General features: G+C 58.2%; 1 protein-coding gene across 1 annotated transcript in view; it reads left to right on the top strand.

Annotated features, from left to right (window-relative positions):
- Nucleotides 1–14,624: 14,624 nt before the first annotated feature.
- ADGRA1 (adhesion G protein-coupled receptor A1) overlaps nucleotides 14,625–23,987 on the top strand; it is a 33,355-nt gene continuing 23,992 nt past the window's right edge. The window contains exons 1-3 of the mRNA XM_065894728.1: nucleotides 14,625–14,764; nucleotides 15,456–15,648; nucleotides 21,871–21,998. Coding sequence (XP_065750800.1) covers nucleotides 15,646–15,648; nucleotides 21,871–21,998 — 131 coding nt within the window. The 5' untranslated portion in view covers nucleotides 14,625–14,764; nucleotides 15,456–15,645. The remainder of the gene's footprint in view (nucleotides 14,765–15,455; nucleotides 15,649–21,870; nucleotides 21,999–23,987) is intronic.

Below are 23,987 nucleotides of genomic sequence, written 5' to 3'. Positions count from 1 at the left end.
AGAATTCGCACGTCAAGATTTTCAAACTTCCTCCAATTTCACGTCGTCCTTCTAAAGTCTAAAGTGCTTCTCCTCTAACGCAGTCTCAGGGCAGCGCCATCTTGGCACCAACCCTGAGCCCAAGCGGGTCCCAGGACATGGGCCGTCGCTGGGATCGCGGCCAGCAGCCCTGCACACGGAAATGCAGCTGTTCAGAAACAGGCATCTTTATTTTCCCAAATTTCCGAGGAGACAAATAACCAGGGGCTGCCGACTTGCTTGGGGAATCTAATTCTGGGAACAGCGTTATTTTTACCTCTGTCTTATATCCATCTCGCCACCTCCCCGCCCCCTGCATCCGTGCACACGTCACAAAGTCAGGAGGTGCTGTGCACGCTGGGCCTGGGGCTGAGCTGGGGCTGCCGGCGGACAGGGCCCAAGGCAGCAGGGACTCAGGGCACATCTGGGGCCACGGCTGCAGCTGCAGAGGCCAGTGGCCAGCGGCTGGTCCCGCCGCAGACCGTGGGGCAGACGTCACCAGAGGCTTTGCCCAGCTGTTGGTGCGTGTCAGCAGGTGGCAAAGGGCCACGGAACTTCAAGGAGACATGGGGGGCGGAGCCCAGGTCTCACGGGGGGGCCCCCTTACAGAGCAGGTGTCCAGACGTCGGGTCTTTACAAACACATGGCACACCCACACACACACTCTACCGTGAGGGTCAGAGTGAAGCACGGTCACCCAGCCCCCCAGGACGGCAGTGTGGTCACTGCACCTCCGCCCCCTCCCCCCCACATACACACAGGTGACTGGGAAGCAAAGCCCAGACGTGACTTTGATCATCCCCCCGCCTAATACCCCGTAAGTGCGGCCACAGGACCACTACCAACACCTAAAAAAGAGCACTTAAAGTCCCGGTTTAATCAAATATTTAGCCCATGTTCACAGTTTCCAGATTGTCTTGTAGTTTTTACAGTTTATTTTTAAATCGGGGTCTAAAGGTCCCTGAGCTGTGACTGTTGGTGGCTCTTTCTCTCCTCGTGCATTTTTTGAAGAAACACAGCCGTTTGTTCCCACGTCCAGCTTTCCAGCGGCTCCTTGGGTGCTGTGTGTCCTGTAAGGTGGCACAGGTCACTGGGTCCCACGTCGGTGCGACAGGGAAGCACCTGGGCCGCCCTCCCCTGAAAGTCACGCCTACGTCACCCAACTCACTGGGGCCGTGGCACAAGCTCCATCCTGCGTCTTCCTTTTGCCTGGACGCTCCGTAAGAGAGACTCCCTCTCACCGTCCCCTTGGCCACCCCGAGGTGCACACTCACAGGATAGGCAGAAAGGCACCGTTCTGGCACAGAACAGGGCTTTTCCCTGTAGTGACCCATTTTCAAAATAACGAGTTTGTCCTCTGGAATCTGCCAGACGCGTCCTGAACGTGTGACCCCAGCAGAAGCCCCACTCAACCTGCCGAAGTACTCATGCCCGCGCTGGGGCCCTCGGGCCAGCTCCGGACCGAGCAGGGACTGTGGATGCCGGCAGCCTGTCCCCCGCCCGGTCTCCCCTTACCCCGAGGAGGCTGAGGAGAGGCGCAAGGACTGAGGAGGTGGGGCAGCAGCCGGCAGGCGGGGCCAGCGCTCGTGGGGGGCAGGGCGGGGGCACTGTCCACCTCCTCCTGGCGGTGCGGGGCTGGCAGGACGGACCCCAGAGACCCAGCCTTGTCTCCTCGGGGAGCTCTGGGTGGGCAGGCGCCCTGCCCGGTCGCTGGGGCCCAGGGCACTAGGAGGCTACCAGCCCACACTGAGTCCTCCCAGCAACAGATGTTTCAAATGACCTGTGCTGTATTCTACAGGCTCTACCACAGCTCAGAGTGAAAATGGGGGTCAACCTACAGATGACAGCTCATCCCCCAGGGGCTGGCCTCCGTCCAGAGCAGGACGCTTTGGTCCCACTCCCCCGAGAGGGGTGCGGACCTTCAGGGGTGTGTGCTGGAGATCAGCTGTGGGGGGTGCTGCCGGGGCCCTGGGAGCAGACCCGCGGGCCCACCATGCCTCTGTTTCTGAGGCCTCCCCCACGGCACCGGGGCCCGCTCGGCCGAGGCCCCAGCCGGAAGGACTGTCATGGTCTGTGCTCTCCAGATGGCAGCCCCTGCTCCAGGCCTAACGTAACAGGTTCACTCTGAGGGGCCCGGGCCCACTGCCCCCAGCACAGCGAAGAAACCAAGCCAGGCCACCCGAGTTACAGCCCCTTGGCCGCCCGCCATCAACACAGGGACCTCGCATGCTTTCCCGACAAGCAGGCCGAGCGGGGAGCCAGGGGGCTCAAGAGAGGTGGTCCCTGCCAGGGGAGCGTTTCCCAGGAGCGAAGCCCCTTCGTCTGGGCCTGGACCTCGAGCTGCCGCAGGGTCTGTCCGGGAGCAGCAGTGATGCCCATAACCCCGCACGGTCTGCAGGGCCCCCAGTGACTGGCCTGGGGCCCGTTGTCCTCCCATCTTTCCACATACCCCGACACTGGATCCTGGGCCCTCCGGGTGCAGGGACCGCCTGTGAGCTCACTTCAGCATCAGGACCTGCCGACTCTTCCAGGCATGAAGAGGGAAAGGCAGGAGCATTTGAAAGTCAACTTGAAACCTGACTCGGCGGATCTGACTGTGTCCAAATTGCATTTGGAGAAAAGTGCTTAACTGGGAACCTTCTATTAAACCAGGGATGAGGAGGGCTTTTCTTATCAGTGGTTTAGGAGCGATGAAGGATTAAGACACACAGCAGAGGGATTCGAGGCAGGAAACAGAATCTTCCTGCAGTCCTGCACCCCTCACATCCGGTGGGGGCCCGGGGTCCAGGGCCCAAGGGCCTCGCAGGACTCCCTGTGGGGTGATGAGCACAGAGAGAGGGTCCAGTCCGGCCTTGGGGCCCGTGGGGGGCCCGTGGGGCCCAAGTCCACGCTCAGCCCGAGTCTGTCCTTGGCCACCTGATCTCTGTCCCCGTATCTAACTGGAGGCAATGGGCAGGTGTGGTCAGGCCCAGGGAGACACCGCCCTGACTGCCGGGACCCGGGGCCTGACCCTCCCTCCTGGGGTCTGGGTTCTATCGCTGCCCCCTGAGCCCCCCATTTGGTCTCCACAGCTGGCACCCCACAACCTCAGGGAGCCTGAGGCTGGGCCGAGTGGGGCTGCACTGCAGGGTGGGTCGGGGGCTGGGCCCTGGGAGGACCACAAACCCTTTCCTCCCACCAGGACCCTGCTGCTCCCCAGACTGATGTGCCAGCCCAGGGCGCCGGGCTTCCTGCAGAGGGGCTTGTGCAGGGAATGGAGCAGGGGTGAAGCCCGCCACATGGAGACTTCTGCCCGCCTGGACGGAGAGGGACGGGGCTGCCCGCGGGGCCAGGAGCCTCTGCCCACACCTGTGGTCTCAGGGCAGCTCCAAGGAGGCTGGGCGGGGGGGAAGGTTTGAGGCCCTCGGGGTGCCTGGGGGCCGGGGCAGGTTTACACAGATGGCAGCGGCCATGGGGAAGCCCCCGAGCCCAGGGAGGGGTGAGGAGGGAAGAGGTGCAGGGGGCTTGTGAGCCCCGCCTGGGGTAGGAGGACCCCGGCTGGTGGGACCTCGGTTCCTTGGAGGGAAGTGTGAGCTCCCGTCAGGGGAAAAAGAGCTCGGCTTCCAGGCAGGGGCCGGGCGGGAGGTGTGAGGGTCTCCTCCCCTGGCCCGTGCGAGCCTCCTTCGGGGGCCAAGCTGGTGAGCAGGACGGTGGTGCTGGAGCCCTTGGCAGGTCCTCCCCCGGGGGCCCCGACCCGCTGTCCTCCTCCCTCACGCCCACTTTTCCTCCACTTTCCCCCCACCCGCTGCTGCCGCTCAAAGAGTCTGTGGAGTGTGTGGACGTACTGGTCAATATTGGAGTTTGCGAACCATATGTTAAAATTAATGAGGATCTTGGCTTTTATAGACTTCCAAAATGTATAAACCTGCCAACTTGGGCAAGTTCAGCATGAGGCCGGCTCCTCCTGGACGTGACTGCTGTCCTGCAGGGTCGGCAGGGCCGGTTGGGGCACATGGGTCTGCCTGGAGGGTGGCCATTCGTGTGCCCTGGGGTCTGGGCACCCTGCCCGCCAGCCTCCCCCGCAGATGCCTCCGCCAGGTGCTCCTCACGCACGAGAAGGGGGTGGGCAACAGGCTCGCGAGGACCCAGGACCGTATGCCCACTGCTGTCACAGGATCCCAGTCTGGGTAAAGGGGGATTTTGAAAATGCTTTCTTTATATTCACAAGTTGTGATCCTTTTACAAAATTCAAGAGCTTTTCTACTTTTGTTTCTGTTTATCATAATGTTTGCTTTTTCCTTATTTCTTGATTTTTTGGCTTGTAACTAATTTAGTTATTTTGCCAGCCCTGTTTTGTAACGTAGGCAAACCATGGAGTGAGCCAAATAACTAAGGAGTTAATCAAAATCCTCAAAGTCACAACTATTAAAATTTTATATTTTTTTATTGTTTAAACTGATTTTATTGGGTTTTTTTCTTTACCAATGAAACAACGCATGGTCAAGAGAGTAGTATCTAAACTACGGATGCAGAAGAGTAAGCTGGCCTGTGGTCACTACCCTGCTCGGCCGTGGGCACCAGCACCACCCCCTGGGCCCCTCAGACGGTCCCAACACACACACACAGGTGCACACACTCGCTCCACTACGCACATCCCGTCACACGTCTGTGAACAGCAGCCGCACGCGCGTCTGCTGGCCTCCTCTCCAAGGGCTGCTCACCCATCACCAGCCAGCGGGCATCAGCTACTCCAAGCCACCCCGTTAGACAGTCAGAGTGTTCCAAGCCTCTGCTGTTCCAAAGGCTCAAAGCGAGAGTAACTGGCCGAAGATGATTAGATATTAAAATGTAAAGATTATTTTCAGGCTTAGGGGTATTTTGAAAGGAGAAGGGGCGGGGGGGTGTTTCAAGATACAAAGCATTGGAAGTCTGTCCTGTGGTGTACCAAAACGGCTAATGCTAGGAAACCAGAGACTCGGGAATATTAATTTTCTAACAAATCACTATTTTAGCAAAATTGCCATATGGAGCAACTTGCTTTTGACCACATCTAATTTGGTAAAATTTCTTTGGCCCAAGTGCCAGAGGAGTTGGCAGGGACCGGGCAGCCAGCTGAGGAGACTGGAGGCCGAGGAGACCGGTGGGAGCTGGGCCGCGTGGGATGGGCCAGCCCAGGCGGTGCCCAGACAGGCAGGGCAGGTCAGATGCCAGAGCAGGAGGCCTGAGCAGGAAGGAGGGCACGTCCTACGGGAGCACGAGGGTGGCAGGGTCAGGCCCAGGCCGGCACCAAGGACAGACGGCTCAGCGGCGGCCATCCTGCCGTCTCCTCTTCCTGTGTCCACTGCCCCAGGATGGGGGGCTGCAGCAGGTGGTGACACGGCAGGGACAGCAGAGAAAGACTCTCCCGGCAGGAGTTTCCCTCAAGACCCTCCACTCCTGCGGGAACCCCACAGGTGAACTCAGCCCCTCAGAGAGTACCAGGCCCCCTAGACACCAGCTCCAGTCCCAGGAGGCTGAATGTTTCCATGAAACAGTAAGTGTGGTTAATGACTCAGGTCTGGAAACTGAACTAGTCCCTGAAGTTGTTTTTTTTTTTTAACTTTTAATTTTATACTGGAACATAGTTGATTAACAATGTTGTGTTAGTTTCAGGTGTACAGCAAAGTGATTTAGTTATATATATACATGTAACTATTCTTTTTAAAATTCTTTTCCCATTTACGTTGCTACAGAATATTGAGCAGAGTTCCCTGTACTATACAGTAGGTCCTGGTTGGTTACCTATTTTCAGTATAGCAGTGTGTACGTGTCAATCCCCACTCCCAATCTATCCCTCCCCCGACCCTTTCCCCCCAGTAACCATAAATTCATTCTCTAAGTCCGTGAGTCTGCTTCTGTTATTCTAGATAGAGAATAGATAGATAGATAGATAGATAGATAGATAGATAGATAGATATAGATATAGATATAGATAGATATAGATATAGATATAGATATAGATATAGATATAGATATAGAGAGAATATATACCTCATCTGCTAATGGACATTTAGGTTGCTTCCCTGACCTGGCTATCGTAAGCAGTGCTGCAATAAACATCGGGGTGCATGTGTCTTTTTGAATTATGGCTTTCTCAGGGTATATGCCCAGTAGTGGGATTGCTGGGTCATATGGTAGTTCTATTTTTAGGTTTTTAAGGATCCTCCATACTGTTCTCCATAGTGGTTGTACCAATTTACATTCCCACCAACAGTGTAAGAGGGTTCCCTTTGCTCTGCACCCTCTCCCGCATTTATTGTTTGTAGATTTTTTGATGATGGCCATTCTGACTGGTGTGAGATGATACCTCATTGTAGTTTTGATTTGCATTTCTCTAATAATTAGCGATATTGAACATCTTTTCATATGATTTTTGGCCATCTGTATGTCTTCTCTGGAGAAATGTCTATTTAGGTCTTCTGCCCATTTTTTGATTGGGCTGTTTGATTTTTTGATATTGAGCTGCTGTTTGTAAATTTTGGAAACTAACCCCTTGTCCGTCACATCGTTTGCAAATGTTTTCTCCCATTCTGTGGGTTGTCTTTCTGTTTTGCCTATGGTTTCCTTTGCTGTGCAAAAGCTTTTGAGTTTAATTAGGTTCCATTTGCTTTTATTTCCATTACTCTAGGAGGTGGGTCAAAAAAGATTTTGCTGCAATTTATATCAGAGTGTTCTGTCTATGTTTTCCTCTAAGAGTTGTATAGATCCGGTCTTCCATTTAGGTCTTTAATCCATTTTGAGTTTTTGTGTATGGGATTAGGTAGTGTTCTAATTTCATTCTTTTACATGTAGCTCTCCAGTTTTCCCAGCACCACTTATTGAAGAGACTGTCTTTTCTCCATTGTATATCCTTGCCTCCTTTGTCATAGACCATATGTGCGTGGGTTTATCTCTGGGCTTTCTATCCTGTTCCATTGATCTATATTTCTGTTTTTGTGCCAGTACCATGATGTTTTGATGGCTGTAGCTTTGTAGTATAGTATGAAGTCCAGGAGCCTGATTCCTCCAGCTCCATTTTTCTTTCTCAAGATTGCTTTGGCTATTCGGGGTCTTTTGTGTCTCCACAAAAATTTTAAGATTTTGTGTTCTAGTTCAGTGAAAAATGCCATTGGTAATTTGATAGAAATTGCATTGAATCTGTAGATTGCTTTGGATAGTATAGTCATTTTCACAATGTTGATTCTTTCAGTCCAAGAACATGGTATATCTCTCCCTCTGTTTGTGTCATCTTTGATTTCTTTCATCAGTGTCTTATAGTTTTCTGAGTACAGGTCTTTTACCTCCTTAGGTAGGTTTATTCCTAGGTACTTTATTCTTTTTGTTGCAATGGTGAATGGGATTTTTTCCTTAATTTCTCCTTCTGATCTTTCATTATTAGTGTACAGAAGTGCAACAGATTTCTGTGTATTAATTTTGTATCTTGCAACTTTACTGAATTCATTGATGAGCTCTAGTAGTTTTCTGGTAGCATCTTTAGGATTATCTATGTATAGTATCATGTCACCTGCAAACAGTGACAGTTTTACTTCTTCTTTCCCAATTTGGATTCCTTTTATTTCTTTTTCTTCTCTGATTGCTGTGGCTAGGACTTCCAAAACTGTGTTGAATAAAAGTGGTGAGAGTGGGCATCCTTGTCTTATTCCTGATCTTAACAGAAATGCTTTCACCTTTTCACCACTGAGTATGATGTTAGCTGTAGTGTCATATATGGCTTTTATAACGATGAGGTGTGTTCCCTCTATGCCCACTTTCTGGAGAGTTTTTATTATAAATGGGTGTTATATTTTGTCAAAAGCTTTTTCTGCATCTATTGAAATGATCATATGGTTTTTAGTCTTCAACTTGTTAATGTGGTGTACTACACTAATTGATTTGCAGATATTGAAATCCTTGCATCCCTGGGATAAATCCCACTTGATCATGGTGTATGATCCTTTTAATGTATTGTTGGATTTGGATTGCTAGTATTTTATTGAGGATTTTTGTGTCTATGTTCATCAGTGATATTGTCCTGTAATTTTCTCTTCTTGTGGAATCTTGGTCTGGTTTTGGTATCAGGGTAAAGTTGGCCTCATAGAATGAGTTCAGAAGTGTTCCTTCCTCTGCAATTTTTTGGATTAGTTTCAGAAGGACAGGTGTTAACTCTTCTCTAAATGTTTGATAGAATTCGCCTGTAAAGCCATCTGGTCCCGGACTTTTGTTTGTTGGGAGTTTTTAATCACAGTTTCAATTTCAGTACTTGTGATTGGTCTGTTTATATTTTCTGTTGCTTCCAGCTTCAGTCTTAGAAGACTGTACCTTCCTAAGAATTTGTCTATTTCTCCCAGGTTGTCCATTTTATTGGTGTATAGTTGCTCATAGTAATCTCTTATGATCCTTTGTATTTCTGTGGTGCCCGTTGTAACTTCTTTTTCATTTCTAATTTTATTGGTCTGAGCCCTCTCCCTTTTTTTCTTGATGAATCTGGCTAAAGGTTTATCAATTTCATTTATCTTTTCAAAGAACCAGGTTTTAGTTTCATTGATCTTTTCTATTGTTTCTTTGTTTATATTTCATTTGTTTCTGTTCTGATCTTTATGGTTTCTTTCCTTCTACTAACTTTGGGTTTTGTGTATTCTTTCTCTAGTTGTTTTAGGTGTAAGGTTAGTTGTTTATTTGAGATTTTTCTCGTTTCCTGAGGTAAGATTGTATTGCTATAAAATGCCCTCTTAGAACTGCTTTTACCATGTGCCATAGGTTTTGAATCATTGTGCTTTCATTTTCATTTGTCTCTAGGTATTTTTTGATTTCCTCTTTGATTTCTTCAGTGATCCATTCATTGTTTAGTAGCATATTGCAAAGCCTCCATGTGTTTGTGTTTTTTACAGTTTTTTCTTGCAATTGATTTCTAATTTCATAGTGTTGTGGTCAGAAAAGATGCTTGATATGATTTTAATTTTCTTAAATTGACCAAGGCTCTCTTTGTGGCCCAGAATGTGGTCAATCCTGGAGAATGTTTCATGTGCACTTGAGAAAAATGTGTATTCTGCTGCTTTTGGATGGAATGCTCTAAAAATATCGATTAAGTTTGGTTAATGAGTCAGGTCTGGAAACTGAACTAGTCCCTCAACATAAAACAGTCTGACCACTGGATGTTCCTGTTTCTGTCCTGACCTTGGGTTTGAGATCAGCATGGATGACCTTGATGACAGCTGGGCAGGGGATTCAAAGGAGGACAATTTAAGCAGAGGACCCTGGTTATAAAGCCTCATGTTCACAGATGGCCTTGGGGCCCACATTAACTTCTGAAAGTGAGGCATCTCCCTGTGCTTGTCACATGTGCAGAGCCAGCGCAGGGCTGGGGCTCAGCTGTGCCTCTTAGTGGACCCTTTGCTGCCCTGCCTATGGTCAGCCGGTCCTCCATGGCAAAGCGTACCGGATGCCTTCTTGCCCAAGCCCATACTGGTGTGTGCTCTCCACCAGGCACTTGCAGGTGTGTCCCTTGGTCTGTTGAACCCCAGCTCCATGTAGAGGAATCAGACATCTCCGAGGCTGTCGTGCACGTCCAGAACTGCCCGTGTGGGTGTGCAACGCAGGCCCTCGGAGGTGATGATGGACAGAGGCTGGTTTACAGCTCAGGGTCCCGGGTCCCAGAGCACATGTGGAGAGCCAATGGCATGCTTGTTCCTGCCCGAACAAGTGTTCTGTTTTTACAGTCTGCAAGGGAAGCTCAAACGGTCTAGGGATAGAGCTGTGGGCTTCCGCTGCGCGATGCCAGTTCTGGGTGCTGCCTTTGGGGTGGACCACAGACCTTTCAGGGGATTGCTGTGGACACACTTTCTTGCCTGGCCCCACTCAGGGTTTGCTCCCAGGCCCCACACCCCTCACATGTTGCAGACAGCCTTGATCACCATGGCTGTCCCACTGATGGGCTAACCCAGGACATCGGGAGGAAGGCCGTGTCCTGGGTGAGAGGGTTGCAGCCCCCATGTGGCCTCTGGGGAGACTGGGGGTAGGGTGGGAGCAGAGCTAAGGGAGACCGGCTGACCCCAGGAGTCCAAACAAAGTCCCAGCCCATCAAGCTTTACCATGCAGCTAAGGGCAAGACTTCCCTCCCTACTGACTCCCCCCAACACCAGCCATGACTCCCCAGTGCTACAGGACCAGCAAGGATTCCTCAGGCCCTGGCCCTCCCCACATGGTCCCAAGTGACACCCCGGGCTGCTCTTCCTACAGGAACATCCTCCAGGCAAACTGGCGCCCTGGCTGCACCCAGCAAGGCAGGGTCTCCTCCGCATCCTCTCAGCCTGAGACCCGCCCCTGTGGCAGGCCAGCCCCCCTGCAGGCCTGGGCCCAGCAGACCCCGCACCCATGGGTATGGCTCCAGGACACTCTCTTGAAGGAGGGGAGGGCTTGCAGGGAGGCTTTGGCTCCAGGAGGGTCTGAAGGCTGCGAAGGAGGAAAGAAGATATGATGTGAGGGAAGGAAGGAGATAAAAAATGGGGCAAATCGGGAATTGCCAAAAAGGAAAAAAGAGAAACAGGCAGTATGTTCGTGACGTTTAAGCGCTGTTTTCTCCGAGCGTCCCCCACCCTTCCCCTCCGTTCAAGTGTCTTCTCAGGGACGCTTCTAATGGGCCTGAAGGATGCATCCAGGTGGGCTAGGGCTGAGAGCCCCCAGGAGGGAGGGGAGGTCTGGGGCCTGCTACCAGCCCAGGGCGCTCAGAGACAAAGGACGGAGGCCCACCTTCACTTGCCTGAACTCTGCTCACCGTGCGGTCACCCCACACCCAGGCTGACCCGTGGCCTGTGGAGTCCAAAGTGGGCCTGCTTGGGCTTGGCTACAAGGGCCCTGCACCCCTGGATGCGCCCGGGAGCCTGGCAGGGATGTGCGTGGGCATGGACCCCCGCAATGCTTCTCAAAGTGAAACCCCCGAGACACCTCTTCTGTGAGGGGACCACGAACCCCCGAGGCTGCCCATTGGTCACCAGTGGTCAGCGAGAAGTTGCACTGGGGGTGGCATGGTCCTCTGGAGGCTCCGAGAGGCTTCAGTAGAGGAGGGGCGGCCATGAGACTAAGGTGTGTTTGCTAATTTTACTATTTGGTTCTCAGATTCGGCTTGACCTCAGGGCAGAGTGAACTTGTTGGCGTAAATCTTGGTTAGAAATGTTCTGCACAAATTCAAACTGACACTGTTAGGGGAGATGGCTGGTTGCCATGGCGACCAGAGAGTGGTTTTCATTCCTCTCTGTGAGCCGCGGGCGTGAGTGCACGGCTGGGACGGGTCGGGCGTCCGGCCTCCGGGGTCGGGCTGCACGCAGGCCGGAAATGCCACCGACGCCACCTCCGTCCAGCGCACACAGCCCCCACGAAACGGCCAGAAAGCGAGCAGCCCGAGGATCCCGGCAGTTTCCACGGAAGAGGCAGGTCCGCTGGTCTGAGACTCTGCAGCCCCGGGGCCGTCCGCAGTGAGCACTTGTGCATGAAGCTGCGGCCAGACTCATGGGAGGGAAGACGGCACCCCGTCCCCCTAAGCTGACCCCCAGCGCATCATGTGACCTGTGACCCCGTCCACTGTGAGGCCATCCGAAGGAGCTCAGCAGCGTCACCAGGCTGTTTCCTGGCCTCGCACGAGCGGCCTGCAGGTTCCCAAAGCCCCCCCCGACCCCCCTGTGCGTGGGGACCAGGACCCCGGCCCTCCTGCCCGGCCCGATCCTCACCCCGGGGTTCCCCTCCCCGACGAGGCGGGACCCACGCCCCCAGCCCCGGTTGCCCCTCAGCACGTCATGGCCACACACCCACGCTGCCCCGGCCCCGCAGAGCCGTGGGTCACCCCTGCTTCAGGAGCGACTATCCCTCCAAGGGGCTGGATAAAGGGCTGAGAGGCTGCCAAGAGGGAGTTGGGTGGGGGGCACGAAGCGTACAGACCCTCGGTGGCGGGGAGTCCTGAACTCACAGAATGTTCCAGAAAGGGGCCTTTCCTGGGGGGAGGAAGAGGCTCAGTGCAGCGAGGGCTGAGATCCTACCAGCTGAAGGAGAGGCCTGTTTTACCACAAAGAAGCCACACAGGTTTCAGGAGTGAGTTCTCGGTGATGGTGAGAGGCCTGTGCCTAGAAGACACATGTTTGGGGCATTAGAGACCATAAAGGGCGGGGATCCACTGAACCTGGCTCCACGGTCGCTGAAAATTGTAGAAAACAGGGGCTCTGCTCCTGGACGGCAGAGAAGCTCAGGGCACGGGGCAAAAGGTGGCCTGAGGCCCCAGGAGCAAACGAGGGCACGTCCCTAACACTAAGCATGGCACCCATGACTTCGGGGACGCGGACCCGTCCACACGGGTCCCTCTGGGTCCTCTGCGTGGAGGCCGTCGTGATAGGGAACAGGCCTGAGGCTCCTGCAGTGTCAGTGGCCGCGGGCACAGGGCCGGCCGACAGCGCCCTGCTCTCCCCGCCCTGGCTTTGCCCCTCTGACCTGGTGGCCAGCAAGGCAGCCAACAGCCTCGGTTTCCTCATCGCGCAGGTGTGCTGCTCTGCGACGCGTACAGAGCCCGGTCACCGTGCAGGGCTGTGTGAGGGCATCACCGGGCCCGCGTCCCCTCTGTGGGCAGCCCTGCACCAGCTCCTGGGCACTGGGTAGCCAAGCCCGAGGAAGGGCTGGTGCAGCAGCACTGAGGGTGTCCCAGCTCCCCACTGATGGTCACAAAGCCCGAGGCCCGCAGCCGTGGCTCCCAGGACGGCCTCTTCCTGAGGGACGTCCCGCCTCCAACCCCCACCCAGGCTAACACTGGGATTCGGGGGCCAGCACCCAGGGGGTCAGGATGTAGCAGCCCGACAGGCCTCTCTGTCTGACTTGCCCCCTCGGAGGACCTCCCAAAGCACCCAAGAACCTTCCGTGCACCCCACCCAGCCCCCAGTGCTCCCCAAAGCACCCAGGGACCCTCCATGTGCCCCACCTGGACCCCTGGTGAGTCTGAAGCTTGATTAGCCTTTGCCTTTAGAGCCCGTGGGCCCCAGCCCTGGGCATACAGGGTGGGACTAAGGCCAGGGCTAGGAGGGGCTCCTCCAGGCCACCCCAAGCCAGGCCAGTGCCCCCCAACCCTGCCATCCCTCTGCATTCCTACAGCATCTCCTGTAAGTTCTCCCAGAAGCCACCTCTGGTCCCGGCCCCCACCAGCTCTGAGGCCAGGGCGGGTCCCTATTCTCCGGCCAGGGCACAGGGACAGTGCAGGAGGCAGGGCACAGGGACAGTGCAGGAGGCAGGGCACAGGACAGAGGGACAGCCCCCCACAGGGCCTCTTCCTTGTGCCCTCCTGCCACATAGGCACCTGGGCCCCGTGATGGGTTGTTCACACCTGCCTTTCTGTCACCTCTGGTCTGGGAGCCCCTGACCCGTGTTCACCTGTGCCCCTTCCCCGGACAGTCTGTGGAGGCAGCTGCAGCTGGGCACAAGCCCCGTGGGGACCACCGCAGCCTGGGGGAGTCTGAGCAAAAGGCCCCCTGATCCAGGGAGGGCCTTCCCACCTCCTCCACTGCCCCACTTGTCCAGGATCATCAACCCGGGCCCCCAGGGAGCTCCACGGTGCCCTCCAGCCCTGAGGGAGCCACCCCAGGACGCCAGATGGGCCGGGCCTAGGCGTGAGGGCCTCCACTCAGCTCTGACACCAGTCACTGGGCGACTGGAAAACCCCTTCACCCCTCAGGGTTTCCTGTCCCTCAGCTGAGGTTCAGGACCCATCACAGCGTCCCACAGCGGTGCAACGGGGATGCCGGGAGCGATGCAGACAGGATGCTGGGAATATTGGTGGGATGAGGGCCGGGGGCATGGGAAGGCCCCACCCAGAGGCCTGCTGGCCAGACAGAGGCCCACACGCCCCGCAGGCAGGGTATCGCTGTGAGCCATCCTCCTGTCCTCCCTCCTCTCCCAACACGTGCCTTCCTTCCTGTGCTCTGTCATCTCCAGCTCTAACGCCCGGGCTGGGGGCTGGGACCCTGGGCTGGGCAGGGGTGTGGGGGCCTCTTTCTGCACGGCTGAGGCCTGTCTACACTGGCAGGATCACACTGCTGACTCATGCTGGCGTGGACTCGTGGGTTCACCACGGTGTGGCCATATTTGGATTTGAGAATATTTTAATATGAGGACCGTGAAAATTCCTCCAAAATCAATTTCCTTGTCTGTATTTCTGTTCTCAGAGCCCCAGTGGACAGGGGTTCCCGTAATAAAAAAAATAACATCGTGCTGTCCTCCTTCTGCCTCTTCAGGGAGACGTTTTGCTGAGAGTTGTCCGATTCTCTTGGAAGAGAAGACAAAACCGCCGGTTGTCTCTTTAAATCAGCTCTGCGGTGTGATGGGGCCCGCGGTCTGGCTGGGAAGAACCATTCCCACCCTGCAGCAGGGAGCTGGCCGCAGCCATCAGCGCCTCCCCCATCCCCATGGTTACGGCTCCTGCTTCCCGACCGTCCCTGGTCCCTGGCTGTCGCCCGCCCGAGGGAGCAGGCACTCCCCACCGGAGTCCGGGAAGCCGCCTGCTGAGAACGGCAGTGACTGCCTGCCCCTCCGGCTCTGACACCCTCCCTGGCGCAGAGCTCTGGCCGTCGCCGGGCTGCAGCCTTGCAATCTGTTGATAACTCCACTCACGAGCTCCAGCGCTGCCCCTGGGGTGGAAAACTGCTCCCGGACCCGGGAACTCACCGCCTCTCGCCAACAAGGAAGCGCAGGACCGCTGCCACTCCTGCTGTTTTTGCCAAAATAGGTGAGAAGTTGGGCTGCGTTTCTCCAGGGTCCGCGCGGCAGGTGGGCCCCCGGACGAGGAGGCAGTGGGACTTGGGGGGGAGGCGAGGTCGGAGCCCGGTGGCCACAGCATACACTGCCCCGGCCGCTTCCTGGGCATCAGCGCCGACCGGGAGTGAGCAGTTCCTGCTCTTCTGAATGCAGCTTCTCAACAACTTTGGGTTACACAGACGGCACGGAGCCACCAGATAAACTGATGTGTGTGGGAGACGCCAGCCCGTGAGGTCTGGCCACGTCCGGAGCGGAAGCTTCGCCCTCCCGGGTCTGGCTGTCTGTTGGGGGTTATTGGAGTCTCTTGACTTAAACTGACAGACATGCTGTACGTGTCTTCTGCAGCCTGAGGTTGGGCTGAGTGTCTCGCGCTGGGATGGCGAGCGGAGGTTGGTTTTTAAATCCGGATAAGGAAGTGCTCCCCGGGGGCACCGTCCCTCTAAGGCTCTGAGGCCCCAGGTCGCCCCCGGAGCCTCTGCCTGACTCCGGTACCTCAAGCCAGACGCTCCAACAGGCTGGCCGGGTTGAAGGGAGATGAGATGGGGGCAGACTTCGGAAACAGCTGCTGCCGGCTGCAGCCGGGGGGCTGCCCTGTGGGTGGGGTGCTAGATGCAGGTGGCAGGGAGGACCCCCACCCGCCCTGACCCGCCCTGTCTTCACAGATGGGGGCGGCCTCTCCACCCTCACCCGCCCCATCACGGTCGCCCAGGGCTGTACCCCGTGGCCGCTGCCTGGGACCTTGACCTTCTGGACGGCCATGGAGGCCGGCGGGGAGAACGGCGCGACGTAATCGGCTGTGCCGTTGGCACCACCTCCATCCCCTGCTCACACTTCAGTAACTTCGCAGGGCTCATGGTGAGTACACGCGGGGGCCGGGTGGGGGGGCGGGCAGGCTGAGGCTGCCACCGCCACTCACGGATCCCCGGGCAGGGAGAGTAAGCTGCCTTGTGGCCAGCCGGGGGCGGCGGCCAGGGGCCCTGGGGGCGGGGCCGGGGTGGGGGGGGGGGCGGGCCTCGGGCTGCCTGCTCCATTGCTCGTCAGCGGCTGCTCGGCGTAGATCATACTGATTAGTGGCAGACGTGCTGCAGTGTTGAATCACGGAATCAGTGGAAGAGACAGTGTCCCACCACCACCCAGGCTCAAGCCGTGACCTGTGAAAACCTCTCTGACCCCGGGCTGGGGCCCTCCCTCTGCCGGCCCCAGGCCCCGCACACGGCCCTCCCGCGGCAACCCTGCCGGCCCCCTTCCCGTCAGAAAGGTGGCCGAATGGCAGGGGATGCGGGTGGGCTTCAGCGGCACGTTTGGCAAGCACAGAGAACGCCTCTCTCACCAGAAAAGGGGGTGCGGCTGGCTGTGTGGGGCTCGGCCTGCAGGCTCGGGGCGCTTCCCTGTGGTTCCTGCTGGTTTGGATTCCGGAAAGGGTGATGCTGAGTAAATAATGCATTGTGCATGCTTGTGAGGGACAGCGGCCGAGCGCACGCAGAGAACGCCGATGGCCGAGGACAGCGCGGCCACAGTGGCCGAGGCTAGGACACTGTCAGTGGGTCGTCAGTGCAGACCTGACTCCTCACAAGCAGGGGTGTGTCTGAGTCACTTACTCATTTTCTTCCTGTTGGATTCGAAATGTCCAAACAAGAGAGATGCTTTTTGCCGAAGGTCGGCATCATCTCGCAGAGCTGCCGTGCCACCCGCCTCTCAGGCATCTGAGGGTGTGTGCTCCAGGCGCAGCCGGGCCCGCACCCCAGCCCTGAGCCGTCACCTGTTGCCACCACCCCCCAACAAGCCAGGGCCTCCGGGTTGGCCGTGTTTGAAGCTTTGCATCCTCGAATTTATATCCTCATTTGCAAAATGGGTCCCGTCATTGGCAGATGAAGGGGGGGTGGGCAGCACCGCCCCGGGGGCGCCACCGCACGTGATCCAGCGTCAGGCCCCATCTTCGCCTCCGTCTCTGACCCTCCAGCCCTCTGTGCAAATCTGCAGGGCCGCTCAGGCCGCCCAGCACCCTCCTTCCTTCCTCCAAGTCCATCCACACCCTCCCCCCAGCCCCAGCCAGCTCCACGCCGGCCAGTCCAGGACTCTGGGAACCAGCTGGATTTCCCTTGCTGGAGAGCTTGGAGTCTCAGCAGTCTGTTGGGGCTTTATTGCTAACAAATAACATTTACACCGGAGAGAGCTGCTGAGAGGAACAGAGATGCCAACCTAACGTGTGGTGCTGCAGTTCTGCTGCAAACACTTTCCTGCCTGTGTCTGGGAGCCTGTGGGTGAGATGCCTGCGGCCCCTGGGGGCTGTGGGGAGGGCAGCCAGCGGGGGCAGCTCCGGCCCCGTGCCCCAGGATGCCACGCTCCGGCCACCTGCTCGGGCCTGGCCCTGGCAGTCAGCTGCCCGACCAGCTCCTGAGTGTAACGGCACCGAGGTGTCCTGGAGGCACCTGGAGGTGTCGAGGCGCCCACGACCCTGGTTTGAACCGTGCTGAGCCCTGAGCATCTTCGGGCACCTGTGCCTCCTTCTGAGCGAGTTGCCTGTGTGCCCTCGGCACCAACGGGTTGGTGAACAGCCAGGCGCTCCCCTGGGGGCTGAGGGGCTGGGGGACCTGCACCCTGCCGCCTGGTCTCCAGCAGGTAAAGCCCAGGCCCCACACCTGCCCGGTGCTAACCCTCATCGGAGTGTAAAGCGGGACCTGACTGCACGGCTGCCTCTGCGATGGTGCTGTTGATACGCGAATTCAAGAAGGTGCCCAAGCGCGTGCGGCTCTGCCCTCGTGCTCCTCTCTGGTCCTCACCGTCAGTGCAGAGAGCAGCGCTCTGCAAGGGAGCAAAGTGACGGGTCTGGAACTGGAGTGGAAACCGTCCAAGCCGGGCACGCTTTCCTTCCTGAGTGTGGCATCCGGCGGTCCCGCGGGCGGTGCTGGCCCCGCCGCTGCTCTCCGGCCATACCTGTCGCGGGGGATTAGCTGGGAGGCAGGACTGGTGTACATGGCCTCCCCGCAGCCCCTGTGGCCTCAAGTGGGGCCCAGAGGGTGAGCCCACCCGCTCACCGATGTGGTGGCCTGAGCGCCACGGAGACCTGCTCGGCGATGGCTCTTCAGCGTGGCCCGGGCCCAGGAGGCGGCCGCGGTGGCAGCCCCGCTGGCTTCGAGTCGGGGTGACCTTCGCCAGGTCCCGCAGGGCCTGGAGCCGGGACAGGGTGAGAGGCCAGGCCATCCCAAGGGCAGACGCCACGCAGGACGCCCCGGTCCACACAGAAGCACCCGCGTTCCAACAAGAAGGGTGGAAGTAAAGCCCCAGAGAGACCAGGGTGGATGCAGGGCGGGGCCCGGGAAGCCGGTGCATCAGCAGGAGGCGGGAGCCCGCAGGGCGCCCATGGGCTCCCTCTGAGCCCGCGGAACCCGGGCCACACCTGTGAGTGGGTTCCCACTCCGACCCGCCCGCTGCCCGCCTGCCATGCTCCAGCCTCAGAGCTTCAGTGAGTTCCTCCAGTTCGCTGCTTTCGATTCAGTCCAATATTTAAATTTCTAACTCAGAAAACCTGCCTTAGGCTCACAGAGTTTGGCGCCCACCTCAGGCCTCCCCTTAACTGTTGACGGTTTTAAGCAAGTAACCCCAGTCCTGAAGGAAAGCCCGTCGTATTTCTCAAGGTCTTTTCTCCAAAGTTCTTCATAATTAGACCAGCCCTCGCACCCTCAAAGGAAGATGCTACAAACCACACGAATGCCCAGTCGGACCAACCTGTGCTCCGAATGCAGAGATGGCTCATCTGTGTCTGCCTGTCCCCTGGGACTCCCTCAGGGAAGGCTGACGGATCAGCAGGGTCGCCACTAAAAAGCAGACGAGGGGCCGCAGGCTCCACAGAGCTCAGTCTTGGTCGGGACAAGCCCAGGTGGAAGGACCTGCCCACCCTAGACCCCTAAAGGCCCAGCCTTGATGCCTGGCCACGCGGAGGGACACCCGTACACGGTCTGCACCGTGGCCCGGAGAGGTCCGTTTGCCGCTTTTGATCAGACAAGCGACCCCTGACCTGACCTCTTCCCTCCTTTCTTCTTGTCTTTCTTAACATCCCAATTTGTTTGATTGCAAAACATACCAAAAGGGACACATCCAGCTAAAATCATGAGGTGTAAAGGAAAAGGGGAAATACAAACCAGGCAGCACGGGGACTGCCGCCCCAGGACCACTGCTCAGAGCCTGCAGGCTCCATGGGGAAGCAGGAGCCCGGGGTCCCCGGAGGAGACACACTTTAGCTGTAGCTTCCACCACAGCCCCGCCGGTCGTCCTACAGGCACAGACGTGAGCGGGAATTGCGGGCTTCAGCCCCGCAGCTGGGCGGCTCCCGGCACGCGGTGTGTGGCCACGACCTCTGGGCATTGCCTTCGCCTCCCCTCTTCCTCCATGGGTTCTCTGGACCTCTCTCCAGCCTCTCTGCTCTGAGGTCAACGCTCCATCCACTGTCGCTGGTCCCCAGAGCACTGCTGGGTCCACGGCCTCTGAGGGGCTTGCCTATCCAATGCTGTCTGACCACATACTGGACCATCATAAGGGTTTTGCCCGTGGAACGCTCGCAGAGTAGCTTATTCCAAGAGGAACGTGTACATGTGTGAACTTTAAAATATAAATTCCAGCGCCATTTTGCATTACTTACTTTGAATTTTAAATGTCACCTCTAAAAATGTAGAAAGCGCTGTTGATAACTCTGATTTGGAGAAAGGGAAAAAAATAGGAGGCCAAGTGGAATTAAATCTGCCAGGATTTGACCACAGACCCTCCCCTGTGCCAAGCCTTCCCAGGCATCTTGAGTGGGCGGGACCTCCAGGTCTCCCCTGGGGACGTGCGTCCCAGTTACCTCGAGGCTGGCGTCTGTTGGCTGCCTTTCCTCCTGAGCTCGTGGACTTGGGCTGTGCGTGCAGCGTGCATCCTGCTGACACCCTGGGTGTCCAGACGGGAGCTGTTGGTGTTCCGTGCACGTCTACACCTGCGCTTCAGACTTCCTGGCCCGTGGACGGTCAGGACTGCAGCACGAGGGCAGCCGCGGTGTCCGGCCTGCGGTCTGCCAAGCGGCACGGCGCCCTTCCCCGACCGCCTGCTTATTCTGGGCAGGGCGCTATTTCTGGCTTCACTGGACAGCGGGGCCCCTGGGCAGCCAGACGCTGAGGCCCCCTTTGCATCCAGGTCACTCGGTGCCTCTTCCCGGGTGACCAAATTCAATCAGCTGTTGCCACGACAACAGCGACCTCCTCACCAAAGTCCCTGCGTCGGAGCAAAGTCGGGGTGCAGAGGCCCCAGCTGGGCCCAGGGTGGCTCCTCTGAGCACGTCCTCTGGCTGGCCGGGCCTCCAGGAATGTCCACGAGGAGAGAAGCCACCTGAGCCCGGACGCGCTGGCTTCCTGACTCCCGCCGTGACAGGCCAAGGCCTTCTCGGCGTGCCTCTCTGCTCCCCACGACTCCATCCTGGAGGAGCCGCCAGCCACCTCCGCTGTCCTCACAGCCCAGGGAGGCACCAGTTGGAGCTGCTCTGGGCCTGGGGCGGGGCCGTCAGCCATGGACGCCCCTGTGGTCTGCGGGAATGGGGCCAGCACGACGGCAGACCCCTAGCTCTGACCACCAGCCCCGTGGTCACAGCCGGGGCAGCTCAGGTGGTCCCACAGGGGACACCAGGCAGCCCTCCACAGGCCCAGCTCAGCCTGTGGGCACTGGCCCCCAGCCTGCTCCCCAGAGCCCAGCGTGTCCCCCAGGGCCGTGGGAGCAGAGTAGGGCATTCAGGCTGGGGCATCGAGCAAGGGCTCCACCCTCTGACCTGAGCAGTGGGAACCAGAGCACCACTCAGCTTGTCCCCTGGGGCGGCCATGACAAAGTCCCACAGAGCAGGCAGCTTAAACCACAGTCCAGGAGGCTGGACGTCCAAGGTTCGGGCGCCTGCAGGTTGGCTTCTCCTGAGGCCTCTCCTTGCAGTGTAGACGGCCCCTCCCGCCCTGTGCTGGTGCCGGCCCCTTCTTACAGGGACTCTGGTCCCTTTGGTCAGGGCCACCAGAGGACCCTACCCAACCTGAGCCACATCCCTAAAAGCCATCCCCTCCGGATGGTGGGGACAACTCAGTCCACAGGGAGCTTCTCGTGTGACTCGACGACTTGTACCACACGAAGCATCCAGAGCAGGGCTCGGTGCGGGCAGAGGGTCGGAGGTCAGAGGTGGGTGCCGCAGGCTCTAGCCCCTACCTCCCAGCCTGGTGTGCCCCGAGCCCCTCCGGGTCCTCCACCGGCCCTGGGAGTGCCCCTGGCGGGTGTGCCCGGCCCCGCCCTGGGAACGCAGCTCCGACGCAGAGCACTTCCGGGGCTGCGTCGGGGGTTGGCCTCAGAGCTCCAGCGCCTGAAGCAGGGGGCCTCGCTTACCTGATGAATAAACAGACAGAACCTCCCTCAGCTCTGAAAGTCCAGCCCGGGGCATTCTGCCCTCAGTCTTACATCCTCCGGGGAAAATGGATATCCTTTGAACCCTGACCTTCAGCCCTTTACCTGGGCTGTGACTAACAGTGAAGGTTGTACACCTGGGGTTCTCGAGCCTGTTCACACCTGCTGCTCTTCCCCCACTGACCTGAGTCACCTCTGGGCAGACTTACTGAAATGATACAAATTCTCCTGGGAGACCACGAAAAGCAGCATTGCAGTGGGTGTGAGGCCCAGAGTGGACTTGGGGGTAATCTGACACGAGCCTCATGGGAGCAAGTTGTGCCGTCATACGAGGGCATCTGACAGAAGCAGGAGCCGGGTGGTCCACCAGCACCCCCGGGAGGGCGAGGAGTCTGGAGGCCAACAGACAGCACAACAGGAGGCTGCCCTCGGGGAGCTGGCCGTCAGAGCCCACAGAGGCGCCCGCAGCTGGTGGGGGGCCCACGAGGCCACACGCCGCCTGCCCTGAGCGCTCCACAGGTTGGGGGCCCCCCCCTGCCCCAGGCCGACCATTTCTGCTGAGACCTGCGAACCTCCACCCGATCCAGGAAATGCTTCCAGCCCCTCGCCGGGCGGAGGCTGAACCTGGGGACAGCCCGGCCACCTTGGTCACACGGGTGTGCTCTGTGTCCTTTCCAGGATTTGAGGACTGTCCTATCCCTGCCCCAGTCCCCAGGGGAGTTCCTGCACCCTGTCGTGTACGCCTGCACTGCTGTCATGCTGCTGTGTCTGCTGGCCTCCGCCATCACCTACATCGTGCACCAGAGGTAAGGCCCGCCCTGCCCCTCGCCTTCGAGGGCAAGCTCTCTCTTGCCCTCACGTAGCAAGGAGTCCAGGAAGGTGATTCACAGGCAGCCGGCCAGCTTGAGGCTGCCCAGTGCCCAGACAGCGCTGGCAGCCGAGGGTGGCCAAGTGCTGGGCGACACCCTCACCTTCCATCCCGGGCCCCCCCGTGCTCATCAATTCAGGTGACATGCGCTCTTTCTCCAATGGCACCGTGTCTGTTCAGGGGCCCCTACAGCCCATGGCCTGAGGAAGTTAGTAGCTGCAGAAACTTCGAGCAGCCTTGCCCTCTGCTTTTCATCTACAGGGGAGTCCAACTGGTTTCCTACAGAGCTGGTTTCCTGGCCACGTCTGCCTGGAGGGGCTGGGGCATCACTTGAAGATGCGCTGGGTAATGTGAGGAGGGGTCCCGGCCACCCATCAGGGTCAAGTCCACAATCAAAGTCATGGGCAAAGCCCAGGCCACGGTCATAACCATGGTCATGGGAAGAGGCTTGGGCGTGTCCAAGGCCAGGGTCAGGGGAAGAGGCTTGGGCGTGTCCAAGGCCAGGGTCAGGGGAAGAGGCTTGGGCATGTCCAAGGCCAGGGTCAGGGGAAGAGGCTTGGGCGTGTCCAAGGCCAGGGTCAGGGGAAGAGGCTTGGGCGTGTCCAAGGCCAGGGTCAGGGGAAGAGGCTTGGGCATGTCCAAGGCCAGGGTCACAGGTAGAGACTTGGGCGTGTCCAAGGCCAGGGTCAGGGGAAGAGGCTTGGGCGTGTCCAAGGCCAGGGTCACAGGTAGAGGCTTGGGCGTGTCCAAGGCCAGGGTCAGGGGAAGAGGCTTGGGCGTGTCCAAGGCCAGGGTCAGGGGAAGAGGCTTGGGCATGTCCAAGGCCAGGGTCAGGGGAAGAGGCTTGGGCGTGTCCAAGGCCAGGGTCACAGGTAGAGGCTTGGGCGTGTCCAAGGCCAGGGTCAGGGGAAGAGGCTTGGGCGTGTCCAAGGCCAGGGTCACAGGTAGAGACTTGGGCGTGTCCAAGGCCAGGGTCAGGGGAAGAGGCTTGGGCATGTCCAAGGCCAGGGTCATAGGTAGAGGCTTGGGCGTGTCCAAGGCCAGGGTCACAGGTAGAGACTTGGGTGTGTCCAAGGCCAGGGTCAGGGGAAGAGGCTTGGGCGTGTCCAAGGCCAGGGTCAGGGGAAGAGGCTTGGGCATGTCCAAGGCCAGGGTCAGGGGAAGAGGCTTGGGCGTGTCCAAGGCCAGGGTCACAGGTAGAGACTTGGGCGTGTCCAAGGCCAGGGTCATAGGTAGAGGCCTGGGTGTGTCCAAGGCCAGGGTCAGGGGAAGAGGCTTGGGCGTGTCCAAGGCCAGGGTCATAGGTAGAGGCCTGGGTGTGTCCAAGGCCAGGGTCAGGGGAAGAGGCTTGGGCGTGTCCAAGGCCAGGGTCATAGGTAGAGGCCTGGGTGTGTCCAAGGCCAGGGTCAGGGGAAGAGGCTTGGGCGTGTCCAAGGCCAGGGTCAGGGGAAGAGGCTTGGGCGTGTCCAAGGCCAGGGTCATAGGTAGAGGCCTGGGTGTGTCCAAGGCCAGGGTCAGGGGAAGAGGCTTGGGCGTGTCCAAGGCCAGGGTCATAGGTAGAGGCCTGGGTGTGTCCAAGGCCAGGGTCAGGGGAAGAGGCTTGGGCGTGTCCAAGGCCAGGGTCAGGGGAAGAGGCTTGGGCATGTCCAAGGCCAGGGTCAGGGGAAGAGGCTTGGGCGTGTCCAAGGCCAGGGTCACAGGTAGAGGCTTGGGCGTGTCCAAGGCCAGGGTCAGGGGAAGAGGCTTGGGCATGTCCAAGGCCAGGGTCAGGGGAAGAGGCTTGGGCGTGTCCAAGGCCAGGGTCACAGGTAGAGGCTTGGGCGTGTCCAAGGCCAGGGTCAGGGGAAGAGGCTTGGGCGTGTCCAAGGCCAGGGTCACAGGTAGAGGCTTGGGCGTGTCCAAGGCCAGGGTCAGGGGAAGAGGCTTG

Source organism: Phocoena phocoena, chromosome 16 (assembly GCF_963924675.1).
Source record: "Phocoena phocoena chromosome 16, mPhoPho1.1, whole genome shotgun sequence".
Classification (NCBI taxonomy): domain Eukaryota; kingdom Metazoa; phylum Chordata; class Mammalia; order Artiodactyla; family Phocoenidae; genus Phocoena; species Phocoena phocoena.
The sequence above is the reverse complement of the archived record's forward strand: the minus strand, read 5'-3'. Positions and strand labels throughout refer to the sequence as shown.